At 39.9% G+C, this 23,688-nt stretch overlaps 1 protein-coding gene across 6 annotated transcripts; it reads right to left on the bottom strand.

Annotated features, from left to right (window-relative positions):
• Positions 1–4,226: 4,226 nt before the first annotated feature.
• Positions 4,227–23,049, bottom strand: LOC124025455 (NACHT, LRR and PYD domains-containing protein 3-like). Of its 6 annotated transcripts, none has more exons than XM_046338892.1 (12): positions 22,994–23,049; positions 19,513–19,611; positions 16,729–16,862; positions 16,368–16,452; positions 16,010–16,238; positions 13,860–15,636; positions 13,392–13,568; positions 11,512–11,685; positions 9,693–9,866; positions 6,873–7,046; positions 5,817–5,893; positions 4,227–4,987 (listed from the first exon to the last, which is right to left on the bottom strand). In XM_046338892.1, the coding sequence occupies exons 5-12, from the start codon at positions 16,218–16,220 to the stop codon at positions 4,434–4,436; spliced, it is 3,318 nt and encodes a 1,105-aa protein (XP_046194848.1). In that variant the 5' UTR covers positions 16,221–16,238; positions 16,368–16,452; positions 16,729–16,862; positions 19,513–19,611; positions 22,994–23,049; the 3' UTR covers positions 4,227–4,433. The 6 variants fall into 6 exon arrangements, with proteins under 6 accessions (XP_046194848.1, XP_046194845.1, XP_046194846.1 ...); XM_046338889.1 differs by having other exon boundaries at positions 16,746–16,862; XM_046338890.1 differs by having other exon boundaries at positions 5,817–5,863; positions 16,746–16,862.
• Positions 23,050–23,688: the final 639 nt, after the last annotated feature.

The raw sequence follows: 23,688 nt of genomic DNA, 5'->3' as shown, positions 1-23,688 counted from the left end.
GAATGCTGTTAGTTGGATGCAGTAACACGGTGGAGTTCTGTTAGTTGGATGCAGTAACACGGTGGAATGCTGTTAGTTGGATGCAGTAACACGGTGGAGTGCTGTTAGTTGGATGCAGTAACACTGTGGAGTTCTGTTAGTTGGATGCAGTAATATGGTGGAGTGCTGTTAGTTGGATGCAGTAACACGGTGGAATGCTGTTAGTTGGATGCAGTAATATGGTGGAATGCTGTTAGTTGGATGCAGTAACACGGTGGAGTGCTGTTAGTTGGATGCAGTAACACGGTGGAGTGCTGTTAGTTGGATGCAGTAATATGGTGGACTGCTGTTAGTTGGATGCAGTAACACGGTGGAATGCTGTTAGTTGGATGCAGTAACACGGTGGAGTGCTGTTAGTTGGATGCAGTAACACGGTGGAATGCTGTTAGTTGGATGCAGTAACATGGTGGAGTGCTGTTAGTTGGATGCAGTAACACGGTGGAGTGCTGTTAGTTGGATGCAGTAACACGGTGGAATGCTGTTAGTTGGATGCAGTAACACGGTGGAGTGCTGTTAGTTGGATGCAGTAACACGGTGGAGTGCTGTTAGTTGGATGCAGTAACACGGTGGAGTGCTGTTAGTTGGATGCAGTAACACGGTGGAATGCTGTTAGTTGGATGCAGTAACACGGTGGAGTTCTGTTAGTTGGAAAAATATATTTTTTACAATCACATTTTAATATTTTAATTTCCATCATGACAAATGTCCTGTAATGGATAAAGTGTTCTGTATTCTATTCATGTCACTTATGTGTTATGTATTTTAAATTCGTTTTTTTTTTATTATTCGTTTTGGAAATTCTGCATTTCTTAAGTTTTATCTAAGCAAGAATAAATCAACTCAAACTCAAACATGATTAAAGGAGCCCATTGCACCTTGATTACATAGATCACACAGAGGAGAGGTTATGATGTTCATTAAATTATGTTTTCTAGGTGGAAGTTATACCTTGTGTATGAGATTAAAATGTATCAACTGGTGATTAGGATGAACCCACTATGTTCCTGATTAATTTAACTAGTGAGCCTCTATAGCAGCTAGTTCCATGGACAAACTGATTTCAATGGACTTTGACAAGGTCAGATGACTTTCAGTCAACAGTCTCTTGTGTGTCTTCACTCCGTAGCCACATACTAGTCTGTCTCTGATGATGTCATTTAGAACACCATTCAACTCAGTGTTCTGATAGGTTCTTTACTGCAGCAGCAAACATTGGTCCTGATTCTCCCTCTTCCTGATGTCTCCTGTGGAACCTGAACCTTTCAGCATTAACTAGTGGTTCCTGTGAAAAATGTCCTTTAAGTATCTCCACAACATCCCCATACGTCTTATTACCAGTTCTGTCTGACTGTAGCAGGCACAATGGAGGCACAATGTTATCCGCATCAATGTCCTTTGCAAGAACAAAATATTCAAACCGTTCTATATATGAGCTCCATTGCTTAATACTTTTATCAAACTGTCCAATGTTTCCAACAATTGCAATCATTTTTCATTTCTCAATAGGCTCCTGATTGTCACTCACTTCAATAATGTCCTCAACCACAGCAACATTTTCCTCATTCACATGATCTTTATTCACTTCACTTATTGATGTTTCCTCCTAAGTTTGCTCATTTGGCAGTTTTTACTTCCAAAGTTTTATCTTGAAAAGTTGAATAAATGTCCTTTCCTTTACTCATTCCTCCCTTTTCAATCACATTGTTTTCCTGCTCCAACGTCCGTCTCAGGTCCTTTTCTGCCGTCCCTGACGATGTTAACTCTCTCTCTCTTAGCTCCACTATGCACTTGCCTCTGCTAGCAATATACTGCGCTAACATTAGCCTATACTGTACCACAGAAAATAACAGTTTTAAACTGTTGTAAAAAGCGACTTCTTCCAGACAGAATAGTTCCTGTAGATTCAGACTCATCACCAATCTGTTGTTATGTCTGGTGGGTTTCATAACCACGTCTGTATAACAATTCAATAATGATGAGACAGGAGACAGGAATCAGTTCAACCATTTATCTGGAACGTGATCATCTCAACACATACAAACACCCATGATGCTCTTCTGCACAACCCCAATATACAACCCCAAGCAGACAAGAACACTGAGATGTGTGAGGAGGTCAGGGATGAAACACTAGATCAGTACATGATAGAAATGACAGGGCTGGAAATAGACACAGAGACACATTCTGATCATTGCGCAGAACTGACTTGAGACACCCAAACAGAAGATGCCATAGAAAAGTCCTGGCCAGTAGGTTATATGGGATTTCCTTTCATCAAAATCCAGAACATTTAAATGAGGCATCTGTCAATATAAAGTTACTTTCGAGCTTTAGTGAAAGGATGGAATGACTAGTGTTACTACCATTTAGTGAAAGGATGGAATGACTTAGTGTTACTACCATTTAGTGAAAGGATGGAATGACTAGTGTTACTACCATTTAGTGAAAGGATGGAATGACTTAGTGTTACTACCATTTAGTGAAAGGATGGAATGACTAGTGTTACTACCATTTAGTGAAAGGATGGAATGACTTAGTGTTACTACCATTTAGTGAAAGGATGGAATGACTAGTGTTACTACCATTTAGTGAAAGGATGGAATGACTTAGTGTTACTACCATTTAGTGAAAGGATGGAATGACTAGTGTTACTACCATTTAGTGAAAGGATGGAATGACTTAGTGTTACTACCATTTAGTGAAAGGATGGAATGACTAGTGTTACTACCATTTAGTGAAAGGATGGAATGACTTAGTGTTACTACCATTTAGTGAAAGGATGGAATGACTAGTGTTACTACCATTTAGTGAAAGGATGGAATGACTTAGTGTTACTACCATTTAGTGAAAGGATAGAATGACTTAGTGTTACTACCATTTAGTGAAAGGATGGAATGACTTAGTGTTACTACCATTTAGTGAAAGGATGGAATGACTTAGTGTTACTACCATTTAGTGAAAGGATGGAATTTAGTGTTACTACCATTTAGTGAAAGGATAGAATGACTTAGTGTTACTACCATTTAGTGAAAGGATAGAATGACTAGTGTTACTACCATTTAGTGAAAGGATGGAATGACTAGTGTTACTACCATTTAGTGAAAGGATGGAATTACTTAGTGTTACTACCATTTAGTGAAAGGATGGAATGACTAGTGTTACTACCATTTAGTGAAAGGATGGAATGACTAGTGTTACTACCATTTAGTGAAAGGATGGAATGACTTAGTGTTACTACCATTTAGTGAAAGGATGGAATGACTAGTGTTACTACCATTTAGTGAAAGGATGGAATTACTTAGTGTTACTACCATTTAGTGAAAGGATGGAATTACTTAGTGTTACTACCATTTAGTGAAAGGATGGAATTACTTAGTGTTACTACCATTTAGTGAAAGGATGGAATTACTTAGTGTTACTACCATTTAGTGAAAGGATGGAATTACTTAGTGTTACTACCATTTAGTGAAAGGATGGAATTACTTAGTGCTACTAACATCATATCAGTAAAGAGAGTCACACACAGCGAATAAATTATAAGCTATAAAATAAAAATAAAATAATGTGCTGACTAACGGCGAATAAACTATAGACTAAAAATAAAGAGAGTCGCACCCTCCATATATAAACTCCCAGTCATTTATTGGGTAAATCACCAACGTTTCGGCAAGATACAGTGTTAGATGACTGCGAGTTTATATACGGAGTGTACAACTCTTTATTTGAAAAGTCTACAGTTTATTCGCCGTTAGTCAGCACCTCCACACAAAATCATTTTTTTATATTCCATTAACATCATATCAAACACAAAACATTTAGAACTGCTCTTTTTTATTATACCGAACTAAAATATAAACGCAACCATTTCTAAGATTTTACTGAGTTACAGTTCATATGAGTTAACTCACTTTTCACTCATTCATTTCATGTAGATAATTCTAGGTATCAAAAGGAGAAGTTAAGGTAACTTGAGACTTGTAGAAAGAGGAGGGAAACCAGTCAATTGAAATAAATTCATTAGGCTCTAATCTATGGATTTCACATGATTGGGAATATTAAATTATCTAGCAACAGCTCTGTTGGGCATTCCTGCAGTCAGCATGCCAATTGCACGCTCCCTCAAAACTTGAAACACCTCTTGCATTGTGTTATGTGACAAAACTGCACATTTTGGAGTGGCCTTTTATTGTCCCCAGCACAAGGTGTACCTTTGTAATGTTCATGCAGTTTAATTAGCTTCTTGAAATGTCACACCTTTCAGGTGGATGGATTATCTTGGCAAAGGAGAAATGCTCACTAACAGGGATGTAAAACTTATAAGCTTTCTGTGCGTATGGAACGTATTTAAACGTCATATTCTGATCAAACATAAAACACATGATTAGAGTGAAACATCATGTTGTGTTTGACACAGGGACCACCTGACACAGGGACACTGAGGAGTCATCACAAACACTAAACCCTGGATAGACGGGCTCAGTGAATGTGGTGTGGAATGTGTAACGGTGGGTCAGTGTGTCAGAGGAGACTCTGTAGAAGGACAGAGTGCCAGCTGGCCAGTCCAGATACACTCCTACTCTGTGGGATCTGGAGGAGGGGACGTATTTGGTAGTGAGATTATTATTGTGCCTGGCTGTGTAACTATTGTCAGAGCAGAACAGACTCCAGGACTTGTCATTCTGTCCAATCCCACAGTCATTAACCCTTCCTCTCCTGCTGATTCCTTTATATGTCACTCCTATATCAGCCCATCTCCCACTCCTCTCTACCTCCCAGTAACAGCGCCCAGTCAGACCCTCTCTACACAACACCTGTTCATCATCCTCAAATCTCTCTGGGTGATCAGGATATGACTGCTCCTCTCTCGTACATGTCACCTTTCTGTTCTCCTCAGACAGAGAGAGGTGTCTGTTTACTGTGTTTGGGTCCAGTGTGAGATCACAGGCATCTGATGGATGAAACCAGACACAATATTAGAAATCATCATCATTCACATTAGAATGTTAACTCACTTTTCACTCATTCATTTCATGTAGATAATTCTAGGTATCAAACACCTGGAGACAAACACCTTAAGGTAACTTGAGACTTGTAGAACACACACAAACAGGAGGGAGGGAAGTACTACTAAGGTACACAAACATAGTACATTTTGGTAGATAGAAGGTGCTCTTTGGTGAACACACACAAAAGGGATGAATTGGTCATCACAAACAGAAAGCATCATGAAGGACAAACTCTTCATATAATTGATTGAACACACACAAAATGTAACTTGAGACTTGTTGAATGATCATATGTTATCACCTGTATGAACACACACAAACACCTGTACGCATCATGAACACACACAAACACCTGTACGCATCATTCAAACACCTGTACGCATCATGAACACACACAAACACCTGTACGCATCATGAACACACACAAACACCTGTACGCATCATGAACACACACAAACACCTGTACGCATCATGAACACACACAAACACCTGTACGCATCATGAACACACACAAACACCTGTACGCATCATGAACACACACAAACACCTGTACGCATCATGAACACACACAAACATTTCTAATGTAACACGAACACGACACACATTGTCAAAGCAACACTTTCTAAACTTTGGTGTCCCTGATTTATGCTTCTGTAGAACTAAACTTATATTTAATATGACCAAATAAGTAATGATGGTGGTCTTTGACTTTGACTTAACTTGAATTAAGACTTATTCTTAGTCATATTCTTCACAGGAGTCAACACTCACATTTTCTAAGCCCAGGTTTCATTCTGTTCTCACCACCATGTTCCACACTGTAGCGGTAAGCAGAAGAACAGACAGTCCTTGAGTGTGTGGGAGAGATTATATACATGATTTGATAACAAAAGAGAAAGGTACACTTATGGGTTCATTCCCTGTTCTGGTAAAATGCATTTTCTATTGTATAGGGCAGGAAGCAGTTAAAGGCCCTGGGGGTAGGGGACACTAACAATGCAGACACATAGACGCTTAGAACAGCTGGACATACAAAGGTCAGAGGTTGTCTCAGGACGGGGTCAGCCAAATGACCAACTGATGGATTACAGACATCAATCACATCACAGGGGAAACACATAAGTCGGTTTGATCTTAGACAACCATATGAAGAGAAGGTGACCAGAACAGCTGGACACCCTAAAGCTAAAGGAGATGAAGACACACACACAAAAGGGACACAGAGTTCATTACAGAGCCAAAGCATAGGGCTGTAAAATAGAGGAATGGAAACTATTTTTAGTATAGCTGGACACGCTAGAAACTGAGGAGACACATAGTCTGCTGATCCTAGATAATACACAAACAAAATAATGCATTTAGCAAAGTGCAGGAACAGGAAGGTTCTTGTCATCTGCCGAAAGCAGATGTGGGCGTTACTGGGCTGAACAAGCAGGACGAACAGATTGGGATGTAACTGTATTTGCATTGGGGGATGAACTGATGATGTATGCATGGATATAAAAGGGAGAGCGAGGCTCTGGAGGTCGTGGGTCCTGCGGGGCTCTCCGGCTTGTTATACTCTTGTATTAAAAGTCTATCATTGAATTCAAAGTTCTTTGGTCGTGTCATATTTGAACCGATTGGCCACTACAAGTGATATACATGAACTCACACACACACATATGACTTAGTCCAACCTGTCTGAGGGGCTGGATGCAGTCAGTTGAATAACTGACTCGGTTTCCCCCTTTCCCTTTTCCCAATAGGTGGTAAGAATATTTGTCTTAACTAGCCTGATAACGCAAACATGTCTGATACGAACATTGACATAAACCCTCTCCATACTTGAGATTCTCCAGTCTGCAGTGTGAATCCTCCAGTCCAGCAGAGAGCAGTCTGACTCCTGAGTCTCCTGGGTGATTGTAACTCAGGTCCAGCTCTCTCAGGTGTGAGGGGTTGGACTTCAGAGCTGAGACAAGAGAAGCACAGCCTTCTTCTGTGACTAGACATCCTGACAGCCTGCAAAGAGTAAAAAAATTTTTTTAAACAAAATGCTGTTCTTTTCTTTAGATATATCAGTGTCCTGAAACATGCCATATCTATTCATAAAGGAATGTATCATTATTATAAATGACAAATTATCAAAGTATTGCTTGAAGAGAGAAAAATAGAAATAACAAACTATTTGAGTAGACTGACCAGACCAGTTTAAAAAGCGGTATCAGTCAAAAGACAGACAGTGAGGTATCAGATTTAGATTGTACTGAGTATACAGCCCGCACCATATCTCAATGGTCATCCCCAAAGCCAATTCTTCCTTTAGCTGCCTTTCCTTCCAGTTCCCTGCTGCCAATAACTGGAACGAACTGCAAAAATCACTGAAGCTGGATACTCATATCTCCCTCACGAGCTTTAAGCACCAGCTGTCAGAGCAGCTCACAGAGCCCCTGTACATAGCCCAACTGTAAACAGCCCATCTACCTATCTCATCCCCATATTGTATTTATTTATTTATTTTGCTCCTTTGCACCCCAGTATCTCTACTTGCCCATTCATCTTCTGCACATCTACCATTCCAGTGTTTAATTGCTATATTGTAATTACTTCACCACTACGGCCTATTTATTGCCTTACCTCCCTTATCTTACCTCATTTGCACACACTGTATATAGACTTTTTCTACTGTATTATTGACTGTATGTTTGTTTATTCCATGTGTAATTCTGTGTTGTTGTATGTGTCGGACTGCTTTGCTTTGGGCAGGTCGCAGTTGTAAATGAGAACTTGTTCTCAACTGGCCTCTCTGGTTAATAAATAAAGGTGAAATAAATAAAATAAAAAATAAAATATATTTTGACAGTGAAGCAGCATTTTTAATTTGGCTCTATAATCCAGCATTTTTAATTTGGCTTTATAATCCAGCATTTTTAATTTGGCTCTATAATCCATCATTTTTAATTTGGCTCTATAATCCAGCATTTTTAATTTGGCTCTATAATCCAGCATTTTTAATTTGGCTCTATAATCCAGCATTTTTAATTTGGCTCTATAATCCAGCATTTTTTATTTGGCTCTATAATCCAGCATTTTGAATTTGGCTCTATAATCCAGCATTTTTAATTTGGCTCTATAATCCAGCATTTTTTATTTGGCTCTATAATCCAGCATTTTTTATTTGGCTCTATAATCCAGCATTTTTAATTTGGCTCTATAATCCATCATTTTGGATTTCAGATCAATTGTTTAATATGAGGTGACAGTATATAATGTCACTGTTTATTTGAGGTTATTTTCCTACATATCTGTTTCACCGTTTAGAAAAATAAAAGCACTTTATGTATCTCGTCCCCCCATCTGAAGAAGTCATAAATATTCTGACCAATTCACTCAAAGTGTAATAAAGTCATTAAATGTTTAGTATCTGGTCCCATATTCGTTCAACGCGACGACTACATCAAGCTTCTTTGACTGTGTTTTGGGTGTGTGTCCAGCGTTTGTCCAGTGTGTGTGTGACTTGTGTGTGTGTATATGTGTGTGTGTGTGTCCAGTGTGTGTGTGTGTGTGTGTGTGACTTGTGTGTGTATATATGTATATGCTGTGTGAGTGTGTCCAGTGAGTGTATATGGGTGTGTGTGTGTCCAGTGTGTGTGTGTCCAGTGTGTGTGTGTGTGCCCAGTGTGTGTGTGTGTGCCTTGTGTGTGTGTATATACGTAAATGCTGTGTGTGTGTGTCCAGTGTGTGTATATGTGTGTGTGTCCAGTGTGTGTGTGTGTGTCCAGTGTGTGTATATGTGTGTGTGTCCAGTGTGTGTGTGTGTGTCCAGTGTGTGTATATGTGTATGTGTGTGTCCAGTGTGTGTGTGTGTGTCCAGTGTGTGTATGTGTGTGTCCAGTGTGTGTGTGTGTGTGTGTCCAGTGTGTGTATGTGTGTGTCCAGTGTGTGTGTGTGTGTGTCCAGTGTGTGTATATGTGTATGTGTGTGTCCAGTGTGTGTGTGTGTGTGTCCAGTGTGTGTATGTGTGTGTCCAGTGTGTGTGTGTGTTTGTTTCCAGTGTGTGTATATGTGTATGTGTGTGTCCAGTGTGTGTGTGTGTGTGTGTGTGTGTCCAGTGTGTGTGCGAGTGTGTGTCCAGTGTGTGTGTGTGTTTGTTTCCAGTGTGTGCATGTTCACGTGTATACATAACCACACACACACACACACACACACACACACACACACACACACACACACACACACACACACACACACACACACACACACACACACACACACACACACACACACACACACACACACACACACACACACACACTTAATTTGTGATTATTCAAACACATGGTGTACAGCATATGTATATATACTAATAATTATGACTTCTTCAAATAGAATCAAATGGGAGAACTAGATACTTAAATGGCTTTCATTTCTAAACAATAAAACAGATATTTATGAATACCTTCCAATAAAAGGTTAGATACTCTGTTCTGTTGCTTAATATGAAACATTCTATATCAAATCCAAAATGCTGGAGCATAGAGCCAAATTTAAAACTGTTAACTTCGCTGTCCAAACACACATGGTATGGACTACAGTATGTGTGCCTGGTAAACACATGTGCATCTGGTGAACAGTTATCACTTGTTGACCAACTACAGGAATACTGACCTCAGGGTCTCCAGTTTACAGTGGGGATTCCCCAGTCCAGCAGAGAGAAGTTTCACTCCTGAATCCTTCAGGTCATTGTTACTCAGATCCAGCTCTCTCATGTGTGACGGGTTTGACTTCGGAGCTGAGACAAGAGAAGCACAGCCTTCCTCTGTGACTAGACAGCCTGACAGCCTGCAAAGAGTAAAATAATTTAAAAACCACAACACCATTATTTTCTTTAGATATATCAGTGTCCTGAAACCTGCCTTATCTATTCATAAATGAATGTATCATTATTATAAATTACAAATTATCAAAGTCTTGCTCGTAGAGGGAAACATATAAAGTACAAAATATTTGAGTAGACTGACCAGACCAGTTTAAAAAGCAGTATCAGTCAAAATACAGACAGTGAGGTATCAGATTTAGATTGTATTGATTCCACACCATATCTAGTTTGACAGTGAGGCCAACATTTTAATTTGGCTCTATAATCCAGCATTTTTAATTTGGCTCTATAATCCAGCATTTTTAATTTGGCTCTATAATCCAGCATTTTTTATTTGGCTCTATAATCCAGCATTTTTAATTTGGCTCTATAATCCAGCATTTTTTATTTGGCTCTATAATCCAGAATTTTTAATTTGGCTCTATAATCCAGCATTTTTAATTTGGCTCTATAATCCAGCATTTTTAATTTGGCTCTATAATCCAGCATTTTTTATTTGGCTCTATAATCCAGCATTTTTAATTTGGCTCTATAATCCAGCATTTTGAATTTGGCTCTATAATCCAGCATTTTTTATTTGGCTCTATAATCCAGCATTTTTTATTTGGCTCTATAATCCAGCATTTTGGATTTCAGATCAATTGTTTAATATGAGGTGACAGTATATAATGTCACTGTTTATTTGAGGTTATTTTCCTACATATCTGTTTCACCGTTTAGAAAAATAAAAGCACTTTATGTATCTCGTCCCCCATCTGAAGAAGTCATAAATATTCTGACCAATTCACTCAAAGTGTAATAAAGTCATTACATGTTTAATATCTGGTCCCATATTCGTTCAACGCGACGACTACATCAAGCTTCTTTGACTGTGTTTTGGGTGTGTGTCCAGCGTTTGTCCAGTGTGTGTGTGACTTGTGTGTGTGTATATGTGTGTGTGTGTGTGTGTGTGTCCAGTGTGTGTGTGTGTGTGTGACTTGTGTGTGTGTATATATGTATATGCTGTGTGAGTGTGTCCAGTGAGTGTATATGGGTGTGTGTGTGTCCAGTGTATGTGTGTCCAGTGTGTGTGTGCCCAGTGTGTGTGTGTGTGTGCCTTGTGTGTGTGTATATACGTAAATGCTGTGTGTGTGTGTCCAGTGTGTGTATATGTGTGTGTGTCCAGTGTGTGTGTGTGTGTGTCCAGTGTGTGTATATGTGTGTGTGTCCAGTGTGTGTGTGTGTGTCCAGTGTGTGTATATGTGTATGTGTGTGTCCAGTGTGTGTGTGTGTCCAGTGTGTGTCCAGTGTGTGTGTGTGTGTCCAGTGTGTGTATGTGTGTATGTGTGTGTCCAGTGTGTGTGTGTGTGTGTGTGTGTCCAGTGTGTGTGTGTGTGTGTGTCCAGTGTGTGTATATGTGTATGTGTGTGTCCAGTGTGTGTGTGTGTGTGTGTGTGTGTCCAGTGTGTGTATGTGTGTGTCCAGTGTGTGTGTGTGTGTGTCCAGTGTGTGTGTGTGTAACTTCACTGTCCAAACACACATGGTATGGATTACAGTATGTGTGCCTGGTAAACACATGTGGATCTGGTGAACAGTTATCACTTGTTGACCAACTACAGGAATACTGACCTCAGGGTCTCCAGTTTACAGTGGGGATTCCCCAGTCCAGCAGAGAGAAGCTTCACTCCTGAATCCTTCAGGTCATTGTTACTCAGATCCAGCTCTCTCAGGTTTGAGGGCTTTGACTTCAGAGCTGAGACCAGAGAAGCACAACCTTCCTCTGTGACTAGACAGCCTGACAGCCTGCAAAGAGTAAAATAATTTTTAAAAACACAATGCTATTATTTTCTTTAGATACACGTATATCAGTGTCCCGAAACCGGCCATATCTATTCATAAAGGAATGTATCATTACTATAAATGACAAATTATCAAAGTATTGCTTGTAGAGAGAAAAATATGAAGTACAAACTATTTTAGTAGACTGGCCAGACCAGTTTAAAAAACAGTATCAGTCAAAAGACACACAGTGGTGTATTAGATTAGGATTGTATTGAGTGTACAGTCCACATGTCATGTTTTGTCATTAATTATCATGTCTTGTCCCTGTGCTTCCCCTTCTATTCGTTTCCCTCTGCTGGTCTTATTAGGTTCTTTCCCTCTTTCTATCCCTCTCTCTCCCCCTCCCTCTCTCACTCTCTCGCTCTCTCTTCTCTCTATCGTTCCGTTCCTGCTCCCAGCTGTTCCTATTCCCCTAATCAATCATTTAGTCTTCCCACACCTGTTCCCGATCCTTTTCCCTGATTAGAGTCCCTATTTCTCTCCTTGTTTTCCGTACCTGCCCTGTCGGATCCTTGTCTATATTCACCGTGCTGTGTCTATGTTTTGCCCTGTCGTGTCGTGTTTCCCTCAGATGCTGCGTGGTGAGCAGGTGTCTGAGTCTGCTAGGTTCAAGTGCCTTCCCGAGGCAACCTGCAGTTCTTGATCAAGTCTCCAGTCTGTTCTCGTCTTTACGAGTAGTATTATGCCTTTTGTTTTGTTAAGTATCTTACTGGATTAAAAACTCTGTTTTCGCCAAGTCGCTTTTGGGTCCTCATTCACCTGCATAACACCACATCATATCTAGTTTTACAGTGAGGCCAACATTAATATGAGGTGACAGTATATAATGTCACTTTTATTTTAGGTTATTTTCCTACATATCTGTTTCACCGTTTAGAAAAATAAAAGCACTTTATGTATCTCGTCCCCCCATCTGAAGAAGTCATAAATATTCTGACCAATTCACTCAAAGTGTAATAAAGTCATTAAATGTTTAGTATCTGGTCCCATATTCGTTCAACGCGACGACTACATCAAGCTTGTTTTGACTGTGTTTTGGGTGTGTGTCCAGCGTTTGTCCAGTGTGTGTGTATGTGTGTGTGTGTGTCCAGTGTGTGTGTGAGTGTGAGTGTGTGTCCAGTGTGTGTGTGTCCAGTGTGTGTGTGTGTGTGTTTGTTTCCAGTGTGTGCATGTTCACGTGATACACGTGAACATACATAACCACAGACACACACACTTTATTCGTCATAACCACACACACACACACACACACACACACACACACACACACACACACACACACACACACACACACACACACACACACACACACACACACACACACACACACACACACACACACACACACACACACACACACACACACACACACACACACACGGTGTACAGCTTATGTCTATATACTAATAATTATGACTTCTTCAAATAGAATCAAATGGGAGAACTAGATACTTAAACTAGATACTAGATACTTTCATTTCTAAACAGTAAAACAGATATTTATGAATACCTTCCAATAAAAGGTTAGATACTCTGTTCTGTTGCTTAATATGAAACATTCTATCTCAAATCCAAAATGCTGGAGCATAGAGCCAAATTTAAAACTGTTAACTTCACTGTCCAAACACGTCACTTATCACTTGTTGGCCAACTACAGGAATACTGACCTCAGGGTCTCCAGTTTACAGTAGGGATTCCCAAGTCCAGCAGAGAGAAGTTTCACTCCTGAATCCTTCAGGTCATTGTTACTCAGATCCAGCTCTCTCAGGTATGAGGAGTTTGACTTCAGAACTTCAGAAGCCAGAGAAGCACAACTTTTCTCTGTGACTCCACAGCCTGACAGCCTGACAAAGAGATCATCATGATTTCACAAACACAGTTAATTTAACACCAGTAGTGTAGGAAAATGTCAGTTGCATTTGGTTTATTCTCTCAAACAACATATAGATTCATCTTCCATCTCCTATAATTATATGGTAATTTTGTTATACTAATGTGAACATCAATGCATTGATTTAATATGTTTTTCAATATAATATTATATATTATATAAACATTATAATACATATTTTTGCCTAAATTGAAAATGTCTTTCTTCCTGATGATTAGTACTTAAATGTCATGTTTGTACTCACAGAGCAACTCTGGAGACTTTGACCACTGGCAGCAGCCTCAGCAGACCTTCCTCTGATCTGGAGTATTTCTTCAGGTCAAACACATCCAGCTCTTTTTCTGAAGTCAGCAACACAAAGACCAGAGCTGACCACTGTGAAGGTGAGAGTTCATCACTGGAGACACTTCCTGATCTCAGGTAGCGTTGGATCTCCTCCACTAGAGAATGGTCATTCAGTTCATTCAGACAGTGGAACAGATTGATGCACCTCTCTGGAGAGGGATTCTCCCTGATCCTCTCCTTGATGTACTTGACTGTTTCTTCATGGCTCTGTGAGCTGCTTCTTGTCTTTGTCAGTAGACCTCCTAAGTGCTTCTGATTGGACTCCAGTGAGAGGCCCAGAAGGAAGCGGAGGAAAAGGTCCAGGTTTCCCGTCTCACTTTGTAAGGCTTTATCCACAACACTCTTGTAGAGAGTAACGTCAGACTCGTATCTGAACAGAGCAAAAAAGTAGCTGAACATTGATTGCGGTTTGGCCATTAGATTCTCGTTGTTGTTGATGAATGAGAGGAATACATATACAGCAGCCAGAAACTCCTGAATGCTCAGATGCACGAAGCAGTACACCTTGTCCTGGTACAGCCCACATTCCTCTTTAAAGAGCTGTGTGCACAATCCTGAGTACACTGAGGCTTCATTGACATCAATGCCAGCCTCTTTCAGGTCTTCTTCATAGAAAATCAGATTGCCCTTCACAAGCTGTTGAAAAGCCAGTTTTCCCAGTGACAGAATGCTCTCTTGATTCCAGTGATACTTTTCATTCTTCCATTTGGTATGAAACACCACAAGGTGTGTGTACATCTCAGTCAGAGTCTTGGGCATCTCCTCTCTCTTATGTTTCAGCATGTGTTCAATGACTATTGCAGAAATCCAACAGAAGACTGGAATGTGGCACATGATGTGGAGGCTCCTTGATGTCTTTATGTGTGAGATGATTCTGCTGGCCAGGTCCTCATCATCACTGAATCTTCTCCTGAAGTACTCCTCCTTCTGTGGGTCATTGAACCCTCGTACCTCTGTCACCTGGTCTACACACCCTGAAGGGATCTTATTGGCTGCTGCAGGTCTGGTAGTTATCCAGAGGAGAGCAGAGGGAAGCAGATTTCCATTGATGAGATTTGTCATCAGAACATCCACTGAGGTTGACTCTGTGACGTCACAACAGATCTTGTTTCTCTGGAAGTCTAGGGGCAGTCGGCACTCATCCAGACCATCAAAGATGAACAGAACGTTGTACTTGTCGTAGTTGGAGATTCTTGATTGTTTGGTTTCCATTGAGAAGTGATTGAGAAGTTCAATCAAAGTGTGTTTTTCCCTTTTCATCAAATTCAGCTCCCGAAAAGGGAATGAAAATACAAATTGGACATCCTGATTTGCTTTTCCTTCAGCCCAGTCCAGAATGAACTTCTGCACAGAGACTGTTTTTCCAATGCCAGCGACTCCCTTTGTCAGCACAGTTCTGATAAGTTTGTCTTGTCCAGTTAAGGGTTTGAAGATGTTGTTACATTTGATTGCAGTCTCTGGTCTTGCTTGTTTCCTGGTTGTTGTCTCAATCTGTCTCAGCTCATGTTCATTATTGACCTCTCCTGTTCCACCCTCTGTGATGTAGAGCTCTGTGTAGATCTTATTGAGAAGTGTTGGGTTTCCTTGTTTAGCGATCCCCTCAAATACACATTGAAACTTCTTCTTTAGATTAGATTTGAGTTCACGTTGGCAAATCTCAGCAAGCTCGTCTGAATCTAGAAATAACACAAAGGATGATAATATATCTGTTTTAATGCCTACAGTATTTTAGGACTGTGTTCTAAAGTTGTACATTACAATATTTTATTATCTTTACTGTGTAATTAAATGTGTAAATGTTTTCATAATGCATTACACAGTGGTGTGACTGATTTATATCATTATTGGTATTAGTGATGGTATTGTTCATGTTATCTCTCTCTCGGTCTCTATCTGTCTCTCCTCTTCTCTCTGTCTAAATGATTCAACACAACACATCCTTGCTGCTACTTGATGAGGTACTAGGGGTTGTGTTAAGGCTGCTATTTCATCATTGAGTTACACAGCTACTTTAGCTGTACTTTAGCTACAGCTTTTAAATGTTTGTACTTTTCTCCAGTGTGTCAGCAAGCTCCTTCTGGTTCATTTTCCTCAGGATGTGCAGTGTGATCTTCAGAGCTCCCTCTCTGGCACTGCTCTCCTGCTTCTCATCTTCAGCATCCACCACTTCCTTATCCTGCTTCTGACTCTCAAAGCCTTCTGGGAGTTCTGGACTGAGAATCCTCTTAAACATCTTCAGCTCAGTCTTCACAAATGTCATAATATTCTCTTCAAGCAACTGAAATAAATAAAGTAAATAAGTTAAGCAAGAGAAGAAACACTTTCTCATCAACACATTAATGAATGATTGACAGATCAACTTGACTTGATGTAAACCAAAACAAATGTACATAACAGGACCACATACATTGAATATGGAGGTCAGGTCTATATGTTGACCCTGGGAAGACTGACCACTGAGAATCTCTGACTCTGATCTCTCCTGTTGGTTGCTGTGGACAAAACATGAGACACACACACACACACACACACACACACACACACACACACACACACACACACACACACACACACACACACACACACACACACACACACACACACACACACACACACACACACACACACACACACACACACACACACACACACAGTTAATTGTTTTAGGACTATGGAAATGGGGGGAAAGGATTCGCATATGGATTATGAAAACAGCAAAAGTAAATGGGAAATGGTGGAGAAATGAAAGTGTTGTTTAACTCACTGACCCATGAGTTCTTCGTACCTTTGTTCAGTAGAAATGTCTCCCTCTCTAAACATTATAGGAGGATCCATAGACTCATCACTCTTCATGGACACACAGCTGGGTACAGGGGAGGCTGGTCTCTCCTGCTTGATTAGACTTCAACACAACAGAGACAAACATTACATCTCTCATCTACTCTGAGTTCAGATGGGAAAACATCAAAGTTCAATTCCAAATGTTGGTAAATTAGCTTATATTGTTCAAAGAAATTCTGAAAGAGATTGGTGTGTTTTGTCACTATCTAATCATGGCATTGGGTTGTTCAATGACAGACATGTATTTTGTTTAAAATCTATCAATTCATGGTTTCATTTGAGACAAATAAAAAGTACTGCTTGGTTTAACACAGTCAAATGTAACAAATACAGTGGTGCAAAAAAATATTTAGTCAGCCACCAATTGTGCAAGTTCTCCCACTTAAAAAGATGAGAGAGGCCTGTAATTTTCATCATAGGTACACTTCAACTATGACAGACAAAATGAGGGGAAAAAATCCAGAAAATCACATTTTATGAGTTTTAATGAATTTATTTGCAAATTATGGTGGAAAATAAGTATTTGGTCACCTATAAACAAGCAACAATTCTGGCTCTCACAGGTCTGTAACGTCTTCTTTAAGAGGCTCCTCTGTCCTCCACTCGTTACCTGTATTATCACCTTCTTCAACCCACGACGGCCGTTACAGAATTTTTTAGCAACTGCAGATATGCAGGTAATTTCTAAGGGCCTTAAGTAAAATGATTGTCTTAAAGATTTGCACAAACATGACAGATATGGCAAACCTGCAACTCCATATTTGGAAGCGCTTAGATCACCTGACTTTTGGCAGGGATTTGACGACAAGAAAAGGACAAAAAGTTCTCACGCAAAGAAAGTGATTTGTAGTCGTAAAAAAAAAGTTGCGCTGTACACCCGTTCATCGCCCAAATAGTTGAATTAGCTGGCCAGGGTGATAACACCAATACATTTGGCATGATTTTGATCCCATACATATCCTTCACATTTAGTGGTGTTATCACACTGGCCAGCTAATTCAACTATTTGGGTGATGAACGGGTGTACACCACAATAGTGTTGCAAATATAGAGTAATCTAGGGCTAGGGTTTTGATTATTTACGTTGGACATACTATGGTTACACACATGGTTAACATATTATGGTCACCATAGTTTTTGCTACCTTGAAAGGCAGGCATCAAAATTGCCGAACGAGGGGTACAAACCTTTTTTTCTATTAACACAAATCGCTTTCTATTTCTATTCGTGATAACCTTTAGATATTTATTGTCATCAAATCCCTGCCAAAAGTCAGCTCTTCCAAACATGGAGTTGCAGGTTTACCATATGTCATATTTGCGCATATCTCTCCTATGTGCAAGTCTTTAAGGCAGTCAGTTTACTTAAGGCCTTTGGAAATGACCTGCATATCTGCAGTTATAAAAATAAATCTAATGCAATACATCGATTTACAAATACAAATCAAAAGGTGTTTGTTTGTGGACAGTGAACTGCATTTGTGGATTGGTGATTTACATTTGTGGATTGGTGACTTACATTTGTGGATTGGTGACTTACATTTGTGGATTGGTGATTTACATTTGTGGATTGGTGACTTACATTTGTGGATTGGTGATTTACATTTGTGGATTGGTGACTTACATTTGTGGATTGGTGATTTACATTTGTGGATTGGTGATTTACATTTGTGGATTGGTGACTTACATTTGTGGATTGGTGATTTACATTTGTGGATTGGTGATTTACATTTGTGGATTGGTGATTTACATTTGTGGATTGGTGACTTACATTTGTGGATTGGTGATTTACATTTGTGGATTGGTGATTTACATTTGTGGATTGGTGATTTACATTTGTGGATTGGTGACTTACATTTGTGGATTGGTGATTTACATTTGTGGATTGGTGATTTACATTTGTGGATTGGTGATTTACATTTGTGGATTGGTGACTTACATTTGTGGATTGGTGACTTACATTTGTGGATTGGTGATTTACATTTGTGGATTGGTGACTTACATTTGTGGATTGGTGACTTACATTTGTGGATTGGTGATTTACATTTGTGGATTGGTGATTTACATTTGTGGATTGGTACTTATTTGTACAGATCATGATACACAAATACAAAATGCTGTAAATTCACAATATATTTAGCATGATATTGATCCCATAGAAAGACACATCTTAAAACAGCCTAAAATCCATCGCTATCTGGAAACTGGGTCAGAGTGACTTACAATACAAGCTACCGTACTGTAGTGTATTCAAGCTTTAAAAAAGGCTTCTATCGTTTGTAATTTCCAATTTAAAAAATGTCCATCTTAATTTGCCCTAACACATTTTTGTAATGCATTATAAACACATAATAGTTCACATGTCCTGTTGCTGCAGGATTATTTCCCTGCTGTGAGAAACTGGGTCAAATGAACATCTATCTGTAAATGCATTCATCTTAAGATACCTAGGTGACACAACCACATATCACAGTCAAATAATCAGGATACCAACATTCCATTCCAGTTAAACAATGGGTATATAGCTTTTTACAACAACAAAAAACTACTTTCATACACATCTAAAAACTATTAATAAAACATTTTGAGAAGAGTAATATTGAATGTACCCACGAGCAATAATGTCTGATGAAAAAACTAATGTGAAAGAATTGTGGATATATGTTTTTGGAAATAAACATAATACATTCTTAAAGAAAATGGTCATCTCACCTCTTAGCTTTGGTGTCATGTTCCCCAGAGAGACTCATTTTAGAGGCAGGGACCCCCTCCTCTCTCTCCCCAGAGAGACTCATTTTAGAGCACTGACCCCTAAACAGAGATCCAGCATGTTGGTTGTGGTTAACACAGTGAAAACTAATTATTTAATGTCAATCGTTCTCATGTATTCATTATCTCTTATAAATAAAACATTAACTAATAGACATATCCAAACAGTTAGGGGACTTAATGCAATTACATGAACATCACTTCTCCATGGTAACAGTCAATAATAATAATAACTCACTGTTTGTTAAGGTAGTTATAGACAGTGTGGAAACACAAGGCCATGTCTCACACTTATTTTTATACAATTATATCAATTTATTGTCTTTTAATTGGTTATTTTCTAAACGTATCTGAGAATGTAGAAAGAAGGGCTAAAATGGGCATGATTGATCTGAGGGGGAAATCATTGATTCGTACAAAAGTTTTTTTTGCAACAAGTAAGAGATTTTATATTGAGTAAAGCAGGCTAGGTTCAAATGTACGACAGTGGTTTGTTAGTGATATTCAGATTAATGTCTTTACCTCGGCTATAGCCTACATATCCTAGATGACCAGCCTAAACCTGTTCAGATCAGTTCACATAATATACTGGCCTACCAGTAAGTAGCAGGACAGAGCATGTACACTATACTGTATATTTAAAAGTATGTGGACACCCCTTCAAATGAGTGGATTAGGCTATTCTAGCCACAGCCGTGGCTGACAGGTGTATGAAATTGAGCACACAGCCATGTAATCTCCATAGATTGGACAGTACTGAAGAGCTCAGTAACTTTCAACGTGGCACCGTGGCACCGTCAGAGAACGCCACCTTTCCAAAAAGTCAATGTGTCAAATCTCTGCCCTGCTCGAGCTGCTCCGATCAACTCTAAGCGCAGTTATTGTGTAGTGGTTACGTCTAGGAGCAACAACGGCTCAGTCGCGAAGTGGTAGGCCACACAAGCTCACAGAACGGGACCGCAAAGTGCTAAAGCGCATGAGAATCGTCTGTCCTCGGTTGCAACACGCACTACCAAGTTCCAAACTGCATCTGGAAGCAATGTCAGGAAAAAAGCTGTTTGTCGGGAGCTCCATGAAATGGGTTTCCATGGCTGAGAAGCCGCACATCAGACTAAGATCACCATGCGCAATGCCAAGCATTGGCTGGAGTGGTGTAAAGCTTGTCGCCATTGGACTCTGTAGGATTGGAAACGTGTTCTCTGGAGTGATGAATCACGTTTCACCATCTGGCAGTCAGACGGACTAATCTGGGTTTTGCGTATGACAGGAGAATGCTACCTGACCCAATGATTTGTGCCAACTGTAAAGCTTGGTGGAGGAGGAATAATGGTCTGGGGCTGTTTTCCATGTTTCGGGCTAGGCTCCTTAGTTCCAGTGAAGGGACATAGTAACGCAACAGCATACAATGATTCTGTACTTCCAACTTTGTGGCAACAGTTGGGGAAGACCCTTTTCTGTTTCAGCATGACAATGGCCCGTGCACAAAACGAGGTCCTGACAGAAATTGTTTGTCGAGATCAGTGTGGAAGAGCTTGATTGGCCTACACAGAGCTCTGACCTCAACCCTAGTGGGATTCATTGGAACGCCGACTGCGAGCCAGGCCTAATCGCCCAACATTAGTGTCCGACCTCACTAACACTCGTGTGGCTGAATGGAAGCAAGTCCCCTCAGCAACACTTCAACATCTAGTGGAAAGCCTTCCCAGAAGAGTGGAGGTTGTTATAGCAGTAATGTTCTAACACAGTGGAAAGCCTTCCCAGAAGAGTGGAGGTTGTTATAGCAGTAATGTTCTAACACAGTGGAAAGCCTTCCCAGAAGAGTGGAGGTTGTTATAGCAGTAATGTTCTAACACAGTGGAAAGCCTTCAGAAGAGTGGAGGTTGTTATAGCAGTAATGTTCTAACACAGTGGAAAGCCTTCCCAGAAGAGTGGAGGTTGTTATAGCAGTAATGTTCTAACACAGTGGAAAGCCTTCCCAGAAGAGTGGAGGTTGTTATAGCAGTAATGTTCTAACACAGTGGAAAGCCTTCCCAGAAGAGTGGAGGTTGTTATAGCAGTAATGTTCTAACACAGTGGAAAGCCTTCAGAAGAGTGGAGGCTGTTATAGCAGCAAAGGGGAACCAACTCCCTATTAATGCTCGTGATTTTGGAATGAGATGTTAAAACAAGCATTATTTTGATCATGTAGTGTATATAGCCTAATCTATAGCCCAGGCCAGATATTTTTCACAATATTTCGAATGCAGACCATCAGGTCGGTCGGCATGATAAGTGATCATAATGTAGCTCAAACCTACTTTGACTATTGAATGTCTGACGATGACCTAATTTTATAATAGTTAGTAGCCTACACACCACAATCAGCCCTTCAAATCAACAAATATATCCCTCTTCTAATGGTGCCAAGACATATGCGCCACAGTTCCAGACATTTTGTAACTGCGTAGGTAATGTTTGATTGTCACTGAGCAAGTTGGTTCTCCATTGGTCATCCGGTCGCCCGGTTACCCAGATGAGCAGAGTTTGCACATTGTAGACCATTCAATTGGTCCTGAAGTGAAATGTCCACTCACTCAAAGCACCGGGTCATGCCAAACGAACTGTCCCACTGGTGCAGGGCACAGAGTTCTAAACCCAGAGGCGCAACATCACAAGACTTCAGGGAATGTTTCATGGCACGACACCTTTATATAACAACAGTAACCAGAGGTTGGCGCTAACAGTCAGTTGCATGCCACAGCAGTAACTCATGACCTTGTACCAAATCTGGTTTTGTTTCAGGTTTGTAGTCCTCCTTCAAGACATCTCTCTTACATTAATTTAGCTAAACATATACTTTACTGGAAACCAAGTTTAGTTGTAGTTTTTTTTTCCTCGAATGTGAATTACTGTAGTCCTTTAAAAATTGTAAACGGGCCTGCCCTACAAACCCAAAAGGTTTTAATTTGAGAATGTTAATTTGTATGCCTCAAATATTAGTCCTTCTGTAGCTCAGTTGGTAGAGCATGGCGCTTGTAACGCCAGGGTAGTGGGCTCGATCCCCGGGACCAACCATACGTAGAATGTATGCACACATGACTGTAAGTCGCTTTGGATAAAAGCGTCTGCTAAATGGCATATATTATTATTTATTATTAAACTGTCTTAAAACATTTGATGATTAATTGAGTCAGGTGTGTAAGTGCTGGGCAAGAACAAAAGGACTGAGAAACCCTGAGATAAACATAAAGCCCTATAATGTAAATGCTCCTCCACCATCTTTACCAGACGTTTGACTGATAACATGTAGGTCTACTGATTAGTTTCCACAAAACTGTCAGCTACTCAGCTCAAGTAGCAGTTCTACTAACTAGTAATATCTCATTCCAAGTATTCATTCTCTTACTCTGTCCTTTAGAATATATTATTGTTCAGAAATACTTACTTTATTATTACTTCTCTCCAGATAGTGATTTCTGCTCTGTCATCTCAAAATGGATTCTGTACAAAGAAACAAATGTACTTTCTGTTTCAGCTCGGTGGACTCCCACCCTGATAATAAAGTATTTTATTAGTATCTTCCGCTAGATGGCAGTAAACACCTGCGGTATCTAGACTTTACAACAGTATGTGTTCCGTGTCTTGGTCATGGTGAATCCACTTCTCCATAAAGCCAGTGTACTAGAAATGGACTACAGTATCAGGTCCTCCTCTACATGTAATCTGACTCATTATGATCTAGGATCAGGTCCTCCTCTCCATGTAATCTGATTCATTATGACCTAGGATCAGGTCCTCCTCTCCATGTCATCTGATTCATTTTGATCTAGGATCAGGTCACCCTGTCCATGTAATCTGATTCATTATGATCTAGGATCAGGTTCCCTTGTCCATGTAATCTGATTCATTTTGATCTAGGATCAGGTTCCCCTGTCCATGTAATCTGATTCATTTTGATCTAGGATCAGGTTCCCCTGTCCATGTAATCTGATTCATTTTGATCTAGGATCAGGTCACCCTGTCCATGTAATCTGATCCATTATGATCTAAAAGGATAAACTGATCCTCAGCACCCATACTATTTTTTTATACTGTGACAGGTGACTCCTCAAGATGAGGCTCATGATTTATAAGTTATAT

Source organism: Oncorhynchus gorbuscha, unplaced genomic scaffold (assembly GCF_021184085.1).
Source record: "Oncorhynchus gorbuscha isolate QuinsamMale2020 ecotype Even-year unplaced genomic scaffold, OgorEven_v1.0 Un_scaffold_2255, whole genome shotgun sequence".
In the NCBI taxonomy this organism is placed as follows: Eukaryota; Metazoa; Chordata; class Actinopteri; order Salmoniformes; family Salmonidae; genus Oncorhynchus; species Oncorhynchus gorbuscha.
This window is presented reverse-complemented; position numbering and strand designations above follow the sequence as displayed.

Coding starts and splice junctions, on each gene's coding strand:
- LOC124025455 (XM_046338889.1), bottom strand. CDS start 19,595: ATGAGTCTCTCTGGGGAGAGAGAGGAGGGGGTCCCTGCCTCTAAAATG. Junction 15,637..16,009: donor TGCTGACACACTGGAGAAAA/GTACAAACATTT, acceptor TGTTATTTCTAG/ATTCAGACGAGCTTGCTGAG. Junction 5,894..6,872: donor TGCAGACTGGAGAATCTCAA/GTATGGAGAGGG, acceptor CACACACTCAAG/GACTGTCTGTTCTTCTGCTT.